The 13,283-nt window shown below is 46.3% G+C and overlaps 1 protein-coding gene across 1 annotated transcript; it reads right to left on the minus strand.

Moving 5' to 3' along the window:
- Positions 1 to 1,070: 1,070 nt before the first annotated feature.
- Positions 1,071 to 12,195, minus strand: LOC101977410 (cytochrome P450 4A10). The gene is made up of 13 exons (XM_005317998.5): positions 11,962 to 12,195; positions 10,620 to 10,761; positions 9,934 to 9,978; positions 9,362 to 9,489; positions 7,425 to 7,549; positions 6,924 to 7,078; positions 6,388 to 6,494; positions 6,114 to 6,304; positions 5,880 to 6,013; positions 4,680 to 4,744; positions 4,456 to 4,532; positions 1,958 to 2,131; positions 1,071 to 1,600 (listed from the first exon to the last, which is right to left on the minus strand). Exons 1-12 carry the CDS (start codon positions 12,148 to 12,150, stop codon positions 1,963 to 1,965), a joined length of 1,527 nt encoding a protein of 508 aa, XP_005318055.2. The 5' UTR covers positions 12,151 to 12,195; the 3' UTR covers positions 1,071 to 1,600; positions 1,958 to 1,962.
- Positions 12,196 to 13,283: the final 1,088 nt, after the last annotated feature.

The following is a 13,283-nucleotide window of genomic DNA, read 5'->3' on the forward strand; positions in this document are numbered from 1 at the left end:
GGGAAGTCTGTCTATGGCATCCTGAACTACGAATGATTTAAGGAAATAAGGGAATCTGTTCTCAGATCCAGCAAGAAAAGCGGGATGTGGTTTGAGAGAGGATGATTGAAGTCAGACACCAGCCCAGGGAGCCTGGTGGGAGTGCTGAGGGATGTGGGTGCTGAAGACCCAGAGATAAGGGAAGCAGATGCAGTTGTGCTTGGATGCCACACAGGGGTCATCCCAGGGCAAGGAGCACTAGCGTCCAGGCAGTTACCAGATGTGAGCAAGGTCAATGAAGCCCCTACTCAGAGTGGCCAGTCATTTGCTCATCTGGGCTCCTCCCAGCCCTTGCTGGAAAACTATCCACTCCTGAACCTCCTGAGGAGCCTGGGACTCGTGGGTTATCAAGTGTCTGATGACATGGCCAGGCTGGGCTCTCTTCTCACATCTCACTGGGTCTGTGACAAGCCGGGTCCTCAGCCAGGTGTGGTGGTGCATGCTTATAATCCCAACTACTCTGGAGGCTGAGGCAGGAAGATTGCAAGTTCAAGGCCAGTCTCAGCAACTTAGACTCTTGCAACATAAAATAAATAAAAAGAGGTGGGTATGTAGCTTAGTGGTAAAGTGCTTCTGAGTTCAATCCCCAGTACATCAAAAAGGAAAAAAGAAGAAATAAAAACGTCCCCCAGGTCTCATGCCAGATCAGGACTACAAGTCTTTCCTGCTCAGCTCAACTCAAGAAGGGTTCTAGCTGGGACCTATTCTGAAAAAATCTAGCATGAGAAACATCCCTTGACTAGAATGGAGGCCTGGTCTTTTTTTTCCCCAAAGGTGTGAGCCTCTCCCTCTGAGCTCCCAGACAAGAGATTTTTTTTTTTTTCTAAACACAGCTACTACATGGGACCCTCATCAGCTATGGGGCATCAGGGTTCATATGGGTGAGATGTCTGGAGAGGTGGACCAGGCAGGAGTCAGTCCTGGTACTACAGGGCAAATGTCATCTCCTGCTCCTTCCTCAGAAAAGACTTGTCTCCCGGCCCGTCTCCCTTTCCCTCTATCTCCTCCCAAGGGAAGACAGGCACTACAGGTGACATTAGAAACTTTATTTCAGGGAGGAGGGAGATGGAGAGGTTTATGTGAAAGACAATCAGGTAGACAGAAACCATCAGGAGAGGTTCAGATAGACAGATGAGGCGCCAATTTGGGGAGGGATTCTGTGGGGTTCATTATTGGCTTCTAATGTTGCTCAAGTCCTAAACTTTAGAGCCCATGAATACGTCACCTCATATGTCAAAAGGAACTCAAGTTTTCATTAAGTAAAGGATCTTGAGATGGGGAAATTATCTTGGATCACCTGGATGGACTTGATGTAATGAGAAGGTTCCTTACAAACAGGAAGGAAATGTGAAGACTGTAAGAGAAAGAAGTTTGAAAAGATGCTGGCTTCAAAGAAGTACAAGGGAGCTAGTACGGAGGAAAGCAAGGAATGCAGCTCGAGTCTGAGAAGTCAAGGGTCAAGATTCTCTCTAAACCCCGCAGAGGAAGGCTGGTTACATCCACAATTTGGTCTTCTCTCAGTGATACCAATGATACCCACTTTGGATTTCTGATTCCAGAACTGTAAAAGAATAATAATTCCCATTATTTAAAACCACCAAGGTTGTGGTTATTATAGCAGTGTTAGGAAACTCAGAGAGAGAGAGAAACATGTAGGAGGAAAGGGAAAAGACAGGTAGAGGGGCAGGCAGGCTGGGTTATGTGCCTAGTCAGAGATGTAGGCAGGTGGGAGACAGGTAGATAGACAAACAGGTAGGGAGCCTGGAGGCAGGTGAGAGGACAGACAGGAGGACAGGGAACAGGCAGATGGGAAGAAAGGCAGGTAGGTAGACGGGAAAGCAGGGTGTGGGCAGATAGGTGGGGACAGGAGCAGGTGACAACACAGCTAGGAGGCCTTCAGAGCCTGCTCTTGACCTACCAGTGTTAGTGGAGTTTTCTGAGACGCAGGTGGATCCCATTCTTGGACTTTAATACAAGTCGCGGTATGGGAAAGGGGATCCTGGTGGGATCTGGCAGCAGCTCAAAGCGGAGCAGGGTCAGGGCCACAGCCACCTTCAGCTCATTCATGGCAAACTGTTTCCCAATGCAGTTCCTGGGCCAGGCAGGGACAGTGAAGTAAGCATTGGTCTTAGGCCTGTTCTAGGCTGGGCAGGCAGCGGTCCCTGAGCACCAGCCCAGAGCTGAGCATTCAGGCTCCATGGGGCCTGCCTGATACCTTTACTTACAGATCACACATTCCTCTATCTCCAAGCCTTGGTTCATACTCTCCTGATCTTTGACAAGGTCTATGACTGTTTGAAGACTGGCCCTGATGCTACTTTTGCTTTCAGAAGCAGAAAATTTCTATTAGGACAGCACCAGTACTCTAAGGGACAGAGTCCAATCACATGAATAACTTAAATAATTAATTTTTGATTATACATTCCATCTAAGACGATCTAGGGACTGAATTCCTCATAGGGAAGCCAGATATCAATGAAGAAACTCCTAGAGTAGGAGATGGGTTGGGGAACCTTGAGCTGCAGCCCCATCTGCCACCCACAGGGTGATTAGACACCTGCCACTCTCTAACCCCCTCATTCCACTAGTATCTGCAGCCTTCTACTTATACTCCAGAACTGTCCCTGTTTGCCATCTTTAGCTGAAGATTGAATCCTCTCCTGGACTCCTCTGGTGTTCCTGCGACCAGAGGAAGCCACAGCCCAACTTAGACCTTCTCATGCCTTCCATCATGTTCTCCATGTCCAAATGCCCAAGCTCCCTCCACATCTCTCTGGATTGCTGCTTTACCCACCTCCTGCCTGTCCAGCCTCACTTCCTAGCTCAGCTCAGGCTGTGGCAATCATAGAGAATGATAGCTTCCATCTCTGCCTACATATCTTAAAATCTCAGATCAGTGATCAGTTGGTCCTTACCCCATGCCAGCTGCCTCTCCTTCCCCCTCCCAGGCCTTAAAGGTGCCGTCCAAGCTTTATTTAAGGACACACCATAGTCCAGGGCCAGTCTGCACAGTGCCAGGGATGTGGAATACTTTACAAACTGCTCAGATGAGTGAGTGAAAGAATGAAGAAGGGAACAATGTGTCTTAAGCTTAGGTATTTGTCTTTAGAGAATGCACTTTTTTCCTTGACTTTGAATTCCTGGAGTCAGTGACAATATCTTTCATCTCTATGTTCTTGTCACCTAGCCTATATAGATCCTGGCACAGAGAGGCTGGCTTAATAATTTATCTTACACTAAATTAAGTTAATTAATGTCACTTGATTTAAAAATTTGGTTCACTTAAATTTAGTAATGGAATGTAAAACAGAATGGAATAGGACAAAAGGCAATATTGGTTTTGACCTAACCTATCTAATACTTTCCTGCCCCCAAGTGGCAGCAACATGATTTGCAGCCATCGTAGGAAGAAGTACTCCAGGAATTTAACAAATCCTAGAAAACCAATTTCTGGAAAAACAATTTGCTTAAAGCCTCTTCTATGAAAGCTGACTTACCATTTGAAGGATTCATAGGCATACGGGCTGAGGAAAAAGCCTACTTCTATTAGCTTTTAGTAAAATTTATATGATGTTGTGTCTCACTGGATGATTTCAGCAGCTTTTGTGGATGAAATCAGCAGCCCTTTTGGAGTGAACCCTTTTGGAGGAAGCCTTCAAATGTTATGTGCCACATACCAAATAGAGTGGCTTTCTCTCAAAGGCAGTTTACTGTCCTCATTTTAATGCTTTTTGTCTGAAGCTGGACTGTAAGTGTAATTTCAAGGTATGTAGACCTTACTTCACCTGTCAAATTTTGACAACTAGGAATGTTGTACGGGGAGTGTGAACATTAACATGTAGTCAAACATCATGTTGGGAGAGACTGCAAACGTGGAGGCTAAGGGGCCATATACACTGGTGGGACACTTTCTTCAAAGAGCTCACCTTTCAGTCTCTAACTGAACAGTTGGCACATTCCAGGCCTTGGGAAAACAAACACTAGCAAAGTCGTCACTTCTTTCAGTGATCTGAGGATTGGTGACTTGAACAGAAAGGGAGTTGGGCTGGATTTAGAATGTGTGGGAAGAGAGGGCTCCACCTGGTAAGAATCCCGGCAACTGAAGTGAATTTTGTAAGAGAATTTCTAATTCACAAAGTTATACCCTCAAAGTGAGAAAAACACCAGAACATGCTGATGTGTGGGACACCTTCTGACAGTGAAATTTGTCTGACCTCAGGAAGGGCAGAGGACCAGCATGTCCGTGGTGTGCCCTGCACTGCCATCATTCTTTCATGCACTGACATGCCCGCATGAGGTTTCTTTCCACCATCCCTGAAGATGCTGTACAGCAACTTAAGGGATCACAAACTTTGGGTATATGCCCAGAGATGACTCCACTTTCCCCCACCCCACGACCAAAATAGGACTCCTCACCTGGCTCCTCCTGAGAAAGGCAGGAATGAGTGACTGTGTCGGGAAGAATCTGGTGCAAACCGGGAAGGGTCATACACCTGCAGAGAGAGAGCAGCAGGACCAGGATAGACAGAGGTCAAGCTCCTGATTCTGATCCATGTGGGGACAGGCTATCCAGAAGTGGGTGTAGAGGGAGGTGGTATCCTCAGAGATCATTTCCTCCCATCCCCTCCGGACCTCCATACCTCTGGGTTTGGCCACACTTTTGAGTTGTGGTGAAGGCCATAAAAGGACAGCGTGACCATGATGCCTGTGGGGTAGAGAGAAGACCGATGATGCCCATGGGGTGAGGCCCTGATCCTCCAGCCAGCAGGGGACATGCACGCACAGAAGGCTGCTGCCATAAAGCATGACTTTGAGCAGAATGTGCGTGGATTTGACAAAACACCTGAGCCCTGGCAAGGAGTAGAAAACCACAAATCCAAGAGAGAAGCATGAAAGCATCGTCGTACCTTACTTTTGGGAATAAATCTAACGAGAGCTTATTCTTTTGAAAAATTCCCACTGAAGAGTACACATTAATTCATTCAGTCCTTACAACAACCTGCCGGGGAAGATGGCGGGATCCCTGTTTTTCAGATAAGGCAATTAAATTTCAGAGAGGAATTGCCTATGATCACATAGGTAGGATGTGGCAGGGCTGGGATTCAGACCTAAGGAGGTATGAGCCAACAGATGGTCGGCTACCATGGCAGGGATCTCATATTTGGTCATAAGCTGCTCTCTGTCATCAACCTGATGGCTCCTGAGGGACTGGACCACATCTGACCCATTCCATGAAATTCGCTGATTTCTTTTATTTGCCTTGACTGAACCAAAGAACCACTTCTCTCTAGCCCCTGTCTGATAATTCTCTACCTTCCACATCTCAGGAAATAGAATTTTAGAGCTAAAGTCATGAGATACTACATCCAGAGGCTGACATCTCTGTAGAGAAGTTTCTAGGGATTGAGATGCATCACATTTATAGATGTGGGCACATAATTTTTTGCATTTCACCAAGTTTTCTGCACATTATACCAAATATAGTGGATGATTAAAAATGATATGACAATGAGGACATATGAACATCAGGGATGCCCATGATTCCTACAGTGTTGAACTAGAATCAAAGAACATCAGTGCCAACAGACTAAGATTAACTATAGCACCACAAGACCAGAGATTCTAAAGAAGAAGGAATGTTAGCTAAAGAACAAGATAAGTTTAGGATGCTAGTTATGTGGACTATTAGAATTGGAAGGAAATTTATAGGTTTTGGGCATATGAACTGGAAAATACACAGGAAGGCATAGGCAGGTTCAGAACTGCTGAAGCACGTGGGGATTTCTGATCCTTCTTATCTCTGGGGAGATCTTATGTGAATGAGTCTGGGACGATCAGACCTTTGGGTAAAGAGCGTCCATCAGGGAAGGTGACAGGTGTTTTGAGCTCTCTGACAACAACTGGTACTGGTGTGTAGATCCTCAGGGCCTCCTTGATGCACATGGTGGTGTAGGGCATCTGGTCCATGTGGTCCCTGAAGTGAGGCCATCTTGAGCGGAAGGCAGGACCCAGGAAGTCTAGCAGCTTGCCCCTACCAGAGGCAGGGCTCTCCCACCTCTTGAGCTCTCACTCACCAGGTGATGGAGGCTCCGTCCCCCAGGAGGCTCTGGACCTCCTCCCTGCACTTCTTCTGATGCTCAGGGTGTATGGCCAGAGCATAGAAGATCCAGGAGATAGCACTGGCTGTGGTGTCATGGCCCTCAAACATGAAGGTGTCCACCTCGGCACGCAGGTCCTCATCAGACAGGCTGCTCCCATTCTCCATCTGGGGAGGCCATGGATGAGAGAGCAGGGTTTGTAAACTCCCTCCCCTGGGCAAAGCCCCAGGTTTCTTTCCCACATACTCACTTTGGCAAATAAGAGGATGTCCAGGAAATCCAAGCGCCTCTTCCTCCTGATCTTCTCCAGCTCTCTCTCATTCTGCAGCTGAGCCTTCCTTTCTTTGATCACTTGGTCTGTCCCAGAACAGCAGTTACCAGGCTGGGATGAGAGTCACAGAAACCCCCAGAAGCTCCATGTGCCTCCCTGCACCAATTTGGGTGCCTCGTAGAACTCAGGATAAGTGTGGTGTGTGAGTCAGGGGGCCCAGAACTATCAAATGCAGGTCAAACCTCCCATTTAGAATACAGCACATAAAGTATTTGTATAAGCATTCGGGATGGGTCTCATCAATATTACCATTGAGATGGCACAAGTAATCCCTTGCACACTGTCTTGCACCTTAACGTTTCAGCTCCCAACCCTTGCAGTAAGGAAGTACTCAGCGTTTGTGTGTCCCAAGTCCTGCTGGAATACCAGAGGACCTGGCTGTGCCTGAGGGGTCATGACCAGCTCTATGAGACTGCCCCCCTGGTAAAGGAGAGGAGGCAAGGAGGAGACAGAACCTGTGTGCTCATGGGCAAGTTGGCAGGCACGGTGGAACAAGCGGCCATTAGAGGACAGACCATAGATGGTGTCGTTCTGGTGAAAGACATTTCTTACACGGTCAAAAAACAGGTTGTTCAGGTCCCCAATGGCTTTGATGTAGGACTGGGAATGCCTGAGGGAGAGGATGCAGAACATATTGGACTGTGAAGAGAGAGGACCTGCAGGCAGAGTGGGCTCTGTTGTAGAGTTTTCCTGAATTGTGGGGACAGACAACACTAAGACACACATTACTTCTGCCTTACAGACCTTGTGACCAGGCTGCCACCTGTATTGGGGATCAGGGTTCTGTGGCTGGGACAGGGTTGATTTTGGTAGGGAATTAGGGCTTGGTCTGGGGCTGGGGTCAGAATCTCTCTTTGTGTGGGGGTGATCATCCATACTGATCTTTCTGCTTCTCAGCTGAGTCCACACCCATTGGTTAAGAACAAGCACTCTGTAGCTGAAGGGTTGTCACTGACCTGTCCACCTGGACATTGCCTTGGTAACTGAAGGCGCACTTCATGATGGAGTCCAGGGTCATCATGGAGATGTGCTGGAAGACCTCCACAGAGGAGTCCTTGTCAATGAGTTTTTCCCATTTGTCCTGTTGTGGGATAGGGGCAATGACCTTCTCATTTTCCCTAGAAGGCTTGTGTATCTCCAGATATCCCATTCCATGTCCCTCACTTTAGAGAGCAGATGCGCTAAAAACTGCTGAAACAAATGTTTGTTAAATGGTGCCTATATTTTCACAAATTATTTAAAAATTAAGCATAGTATCCTATAATAAATTTTGAATTTTGAAAGTCAGTTATAATGTTTTGTTTGACCGGCAAAATATAGAGCTGAGCTCCATCTGAGGGACTGGTAGGACTCTAATTTTAGGGGACAAATGTCTGGAGGCAAAAGAAAACCTAAAACCTAAGTTGCTGCTATAGGCACTTCTAGTGGGCCACCAGGGACTTTGATTTCTGTTTATTCAACAAAAGTTTACTGAGAACAATTGGGTCAGAAATCAGACTTTTGACTATACTAAGGTTTTTTCTGAATCCTGTAAGAATGACAATTATCAAGAATCTAAATGACAATAAAACCTGGTGAGGATGTGGGGGAAAAGTACACTCATACATTGTTGGTGGGACTGTAAATTAATATAACTTCTCTGGAAAACAGTATGGGGGTTCCTCAAAAAACTAGGAATGGATCCACCATATGATCCAGCTCCTTGGTATTTATCCAAAAGGTCGAAAATCAGTATACTATAGTGATATGGCCACTTCATAGTTTATAGCAGCACAATTCATAACAACCAAGACATAAAACCAGCCCAGATGCCTGTTAACAGTTAAATGGATAAACAAAATGTGGTGTATATATACATAATGGAGTTTTATGGAGCTACAAAGAGGAGTAGAATTATGGCATTTGCTGGTAAATGAATGGGACTGGAGAACATCATGCTAAGTGAAATAAGCCAGACTCAGAAAATCAAGGTTGAATGTTTTTTTTGTAATATGCGGAAGGTAAAGCAAAATAAGGAAAAAGGGGAAGGGATGTCAGATATCATAAAAATATAGAGAAGATCAGTGATGTAGAAGACAGGGTTGAGAGGGAAGGGGAGGGTTGGGAAAGGAGAGGAAATTAGGAATAAATTTGACAAAATTATGCTATGTGCATGTACAAATACACCACAGTGAATTTCACTTTTATGTGTATCTATAAAGCACTGATCAAAAAATAAGTAAATAAATGAGTGAAAGGAAGACCAGTAGAGAAGAGGAAGAAGAATAGGGGGAGGGAGGAGGGGAGAAACAGGAAGGGGCACCAGTGACTGAACTGGAGAAAATTAAATTTTTTGCTATATGATTTTGCCAGAATGAACCCAACAATTGTGTATAACTATAAGCACTAATAAAAGTGCACTAATAAAAATAAATTAGAGTTTATGTTGCAATTGATGGCATGGCAGAGTGGCAGTGAGAATGCAGACCTGGTACCCTTTTCATTGCATATGTTACTCAAGTCCATGCAAAAGCCCCGGGCCTTAGGTCAGAGTCTGACTGAGTGACATCCTGGCAGTTCTAGCCTGCCTTTGAAGCTGCCATTGCCCAGGTCAGCCAGTCCTGCTGTCTGGCATGATTGACTACTCCTCCAGTTGACTGTTCTAAAGACTTGGAAGTGGGATCCAGGGACTGTATCCACCTTGATGCTTTCTGACTTGCACCATAAGCGAAGTGTGGCTCTATCCTGATGCCTGGGTCTTCTCTGTCCCATCTAATTTTTAGGAATCTACTCTCACAGTACTGTCCTGAGAGTGTTATTTCATCTGACTCTGTCTGATGGCTGTCTGTGTTAGACAGGGGAATCTGAGAGGGGCTCTTGAGTGGGTGAGTGGAAATGAAAGAGAGAGACTCACCAACATCACTCGGACAGAGTCAGCCACAATTCCCACATAGGGCTTCAGGATGTCGTAGTGGAAGGCTGGGGTCAACATCCGCCGGTGCTGGAACCACGTCTGTTCATTTAACAGGAGCAAACCATACCCTGGACCAGAGATGGATATGTGTATGTGGATTGAAGATACAGAATCAGAGATACCCCTGGGATAATTAGGGAGGTACTATGGGGAAGATAACATTGAAGAAGGTGGAATTTCTTGGACAAAGGAAGGAGGGACATGTTGCATTTCAGGAATGTGAATTTCCTAAATGGGCTGGTATATCTGGCTATGATCATGAAAGCTGTGAGATAAAGGCTGAAAAAGTGTTGTGGGCAGGAAAAGAAAGGCCATCATTAAATGTCAGCCTGGGATGTTTGGAGTAGAGAGATGGCAGAAGACTAGGAGGTCTCATACCAGCACAGGAAGGAAGGAGGGTATGGTTAGAAGAAATGAGACTTGATTTGGGGATGGGACATTCCTTGGCCTGTCACCTGTTGATCTTGTGAACCAGAAAATAACACTGGAAACCTAACTAGAGACATACATACCAATCCAGGGAGCCAGGAATCTGTAGGTACCAGAGGCCTTTGGATCTGAAAGGTTTAAAATAAAGGCTTAACAGGAAACTAGGGACCAAACAGCGCAGTCCCAAGGTAGCTGTGGTGTAGACTATGTGCTGCCAAGAGTTCTTGATGACTACCAGTTGGCAATTCGTTCCCTCCCATCCCTTCTCTGTCCTGATAGTCAGCTGGGCTCAGGAAGGCAGCTCCATAGAAGAGAAGCTGAACACCCCCAGGACTATGATGAAGAGAAACAGGCCATGTCATCAGTGCTAAAGAATAGGACAGAGCTTCATTGTTTTTCTACAATGGATGGTGGCTTAGTCATCCTGTGACCCAAGACAGGTGACAATTAGAGGTTTTGAATACAAGTCAGTGTGGATATGAAGTTTGTTTGTTTGTTTGTTTGTTTTTGGATCTGGGGCAATTTGCATAACAGATTGCCTCAAGATTTGATTTTAAAAGAAAGATAAAAACGTTTAAAAAGTTTTGCTCCACACAGCTGTGTTATATCTCCAGTATTTGGGCCATATGCTGGGTTGTGGCCTGGGCAAATGGTTGGTAGTGGTTAGGGTTGATGGCTAAAGCATCACTCTGCTCTGGAATATGACAGACCAGGGGCATATACTAAAGAGGGAGGAGCTTCTCTTGCCAGAATGAGGTTTCTCTCTCACCTGATCTCCCCAGAATCACCTTCATGTAGTCAGGGTCATAGATAACAATGTGAGCTTTGCTGCCCCAGAACCAACGGGGAAAGGCACTGGGGAAATTCTCTACCCATGACAGAATCTGCTGTAGCTCCTGATCCTTTTGGATCTGTCATCAAAGGAAAGACAAATGAATAAAATCTTTTGTTTAGGTCTAGTCCTTGCAATAGAGTGATGATCAGGGTGACCACAGGGACATAGTTATGGATCTTTCAAGAGATGTTAGATTTGGAGCTGTTTTTGCTGACCTATCTGTGCTGACTTCCAGAACTTTGGTGTCTCCCAGGACTTGCTCAAAGCTGGGATCCTTTGGCCCTGTAGGATGGAGCTGTTGGCATCAGAGCCTCGTTCTTGACATAAGCTCCATATCTTCCTCCTCCTCTTAAGAGTGTTCAATGCACAATCCCTTGCTGAGCCCCTCTCTGTGCTCCTTACATTGCTTTGTTCCTTCCTTCCCCAGGGATGTCAGGATAGGGGGTTGGTACTGCACCTCCCCAGCCCTTTGGCTTCTTCTTTCCTTCCTTTTCTGTGACTCTACACACCTGTGCCAGGCTCTGTGCTGGGCACTGAGTTACAGCAAAGAACCTCACAGTGTAGGGTGAGTTGGAGCTAAACAGATCTTGTCTAATAGGGTAACTCAAACATCAGTATCCCTCACCTGGAAGATGCAGTGCTTCTGTCCCACTCACATGGGCCTATGACCATCAGGGTTTCAGTCCCTAAAATCACCTATTGTGAAAATTCCCTTGATCTTCAGTAAACCTAGCTGGTTGGTCCCTCTACTTGACATTCCCCACCCACTCCAGCAAAGTAAGCTCTTTTACTTTGGTTTGAAGTCTTTTGAGGGTCTTTAAAATTGTCACCATACAGCATAATTCCTCAAGGCAATTTTTATGAAGTTCCATAAAAATCGAGGCAAGTTCCAGATCAGGCACTGATGGCATTCAGTGACTAGGGCAGGTGAGCATCTAGGAGGCTGGTTTTTTGAGAAGAGCTGAGGAAGATAGCAGTGCTCAGCTTGGAGAGGAGGAGACTCAGAAAGGACCAACCACAGTCCTCCAAATGCAGGGCTGCCAGGACAGATGTCAGATCTGCCTAGTGATGCAGTGAGTGTCAGAGCTGAGTAACAGCAGGACAGGCTTCTTTTGAGGAAGTGAGCTCCTGGTGCTGGGATGGGCCAAACCTAAGAGGTAATCTGAGTGTTCCTCAGATGCCTAGTGCATGCAACAGGCTTTGTCCTGTGGACTTCCTGGCCAGTCTCCGGGCTACAGCTTCCCTCCCTCCTACTCCCCTTTCCATTGGTTCCTACCTTGTGGCCAAAGAGCCAATGGGAGGGTGCGGATGGAAACTGCTGAAAGGCTTTGAGCAGCCACTGCCTGCGCAGGTAGAGCTGGGCTGCCTTGTACAGGAACAGAAGCAAGCCGAGCAGGGAAGCCAGCTGGAGGAATTCAGAGATGCTCCCTGGGAGTCTGGTGAGGCTCAGTGCAGAGACACTCATGGTGCAGCAGCTTCTGGATCAGTGTCTGTCGCTGTCACCCTTGACTTCCAGTACTTATGTTCTGGGAGGACTTCCCCGCCCACCTGGAAATGAGGGCAGAGCTTGACCTCAGAGTCCAGAGTCGATTAACCTGAAACATCCACACGATTCTCCTTGGGAGGCAGAAATTTTTAGTCAGCTGACAGTGGTAATGGTCATGCACACACCCACTTTCCCCTCTCTGTATTTTTTTTTTTTTTTGTACACACCTATGGGGTACAGTGTGGTATTTCAGTACATGAATACAGCATGTTCTGATCAAATCAAGATAATTATTATTTCTTTCTTCTTACATATTTATCATTTCTTTTTTTCTACTGCAAAAGTTTTAATTTATTTTTTTAAACTATCTAACAAGATTATCACACAGAAATAGCTATTCTGATAAAACGTGTCTAAAGTGAGGGTCACCATGCCCTGGGCTTTCCCCCAGACTTCATGGTTTATTAAGGCTGCCACTTTCCTGGTCTCAGCAGAGAGTGCCTTGAGTTCACTCAGGAAGTCCAACACCTGCATATTTACATCGGAATTGCCCATGCCAAGTTCTCCTGGTAGGAGGCGAGTGCTCATCAATTTAGAGCTTCTAAGTACCACAGCTGCCAGTCTCCCACCAGGTGTATCCATCTCATGGGCACCTGTTACTGTCTGGTGTCCAGGGCTGTGGTGAATGAGTGTCTTGCATTGCTCCATGAAGCATTCAGCCACTTCCTGAGGGGGCTGAGCAAGCCCATTTGGGCTTTGGGCACATTTGTCAGCTCCTACTGCCTCTGATGGGAGAAGTCTTAGCTTCAGCTCACAAGCCTTTTCCTGTAGCTTCTCCCTTCCTTGGCACATTATCAATGAATTCTTTGGTGCCCCTCCTTTGAACTGAGCGTGACTGTTCTTCATCCCATGCTATCTTTACTTTTCTGGAGCAGGTAGGGTTTCCTTCCGCCTTTACACACCTCCCACTGGTTTTTAACCCTTCTGCTGCAGGAGCCTTTTTGGTCATGTTCTTCTTGTACTGCAAGCGAGGACGCTCGACCACTCTCTGATCTCACACTCTTTTCCTTTTGTCTTGGTGCCAATGAGGGTGTTGGAACAGACCACAGGAG

The sequence above is a fragment of the Ictidomys tridecemlineatus genome, chromosome 11, assembly GCF_052094955.1.
Source record: "Ictidomys tridecemlineatus isolate mIctTri1 chromosome 11, mIctTri1.hap1, whole genome shotgun sequence".
Taxonomy (NCBI): domain Eukaryota; kingdom Metazoa; phylum Chordata; class Mammalia; order Rodentia; family Sciuridae; genus Ictidomys; species Ictidomys tridecemlineatus.

Bases quoted from the DNA above. Each gene is read 5' to 3' on its own strand.
- LOC101977410 (XM_005317998.5), bottom strand. From the start codon at position 12,150: ATGAGTGTCTCTGCACTGAGCCTCACCAGACTCCCAGGGAGCATCTCT. The intron at 7,079-7,424 runs GTCAGTGACAAC...CCTCTCCCTCAG, and splicing joins GGCAATGTCCAGGTGGACAG to GCATTCCCAGTCCTACATCA. The intron at 6,495-6,923 runs GTTCTGTCTCCT...GTTCTGGGACAG, and splicing joins ACTTGCCCATGAGCACACAG to ACCAAGTGATCAAAGAAAGG.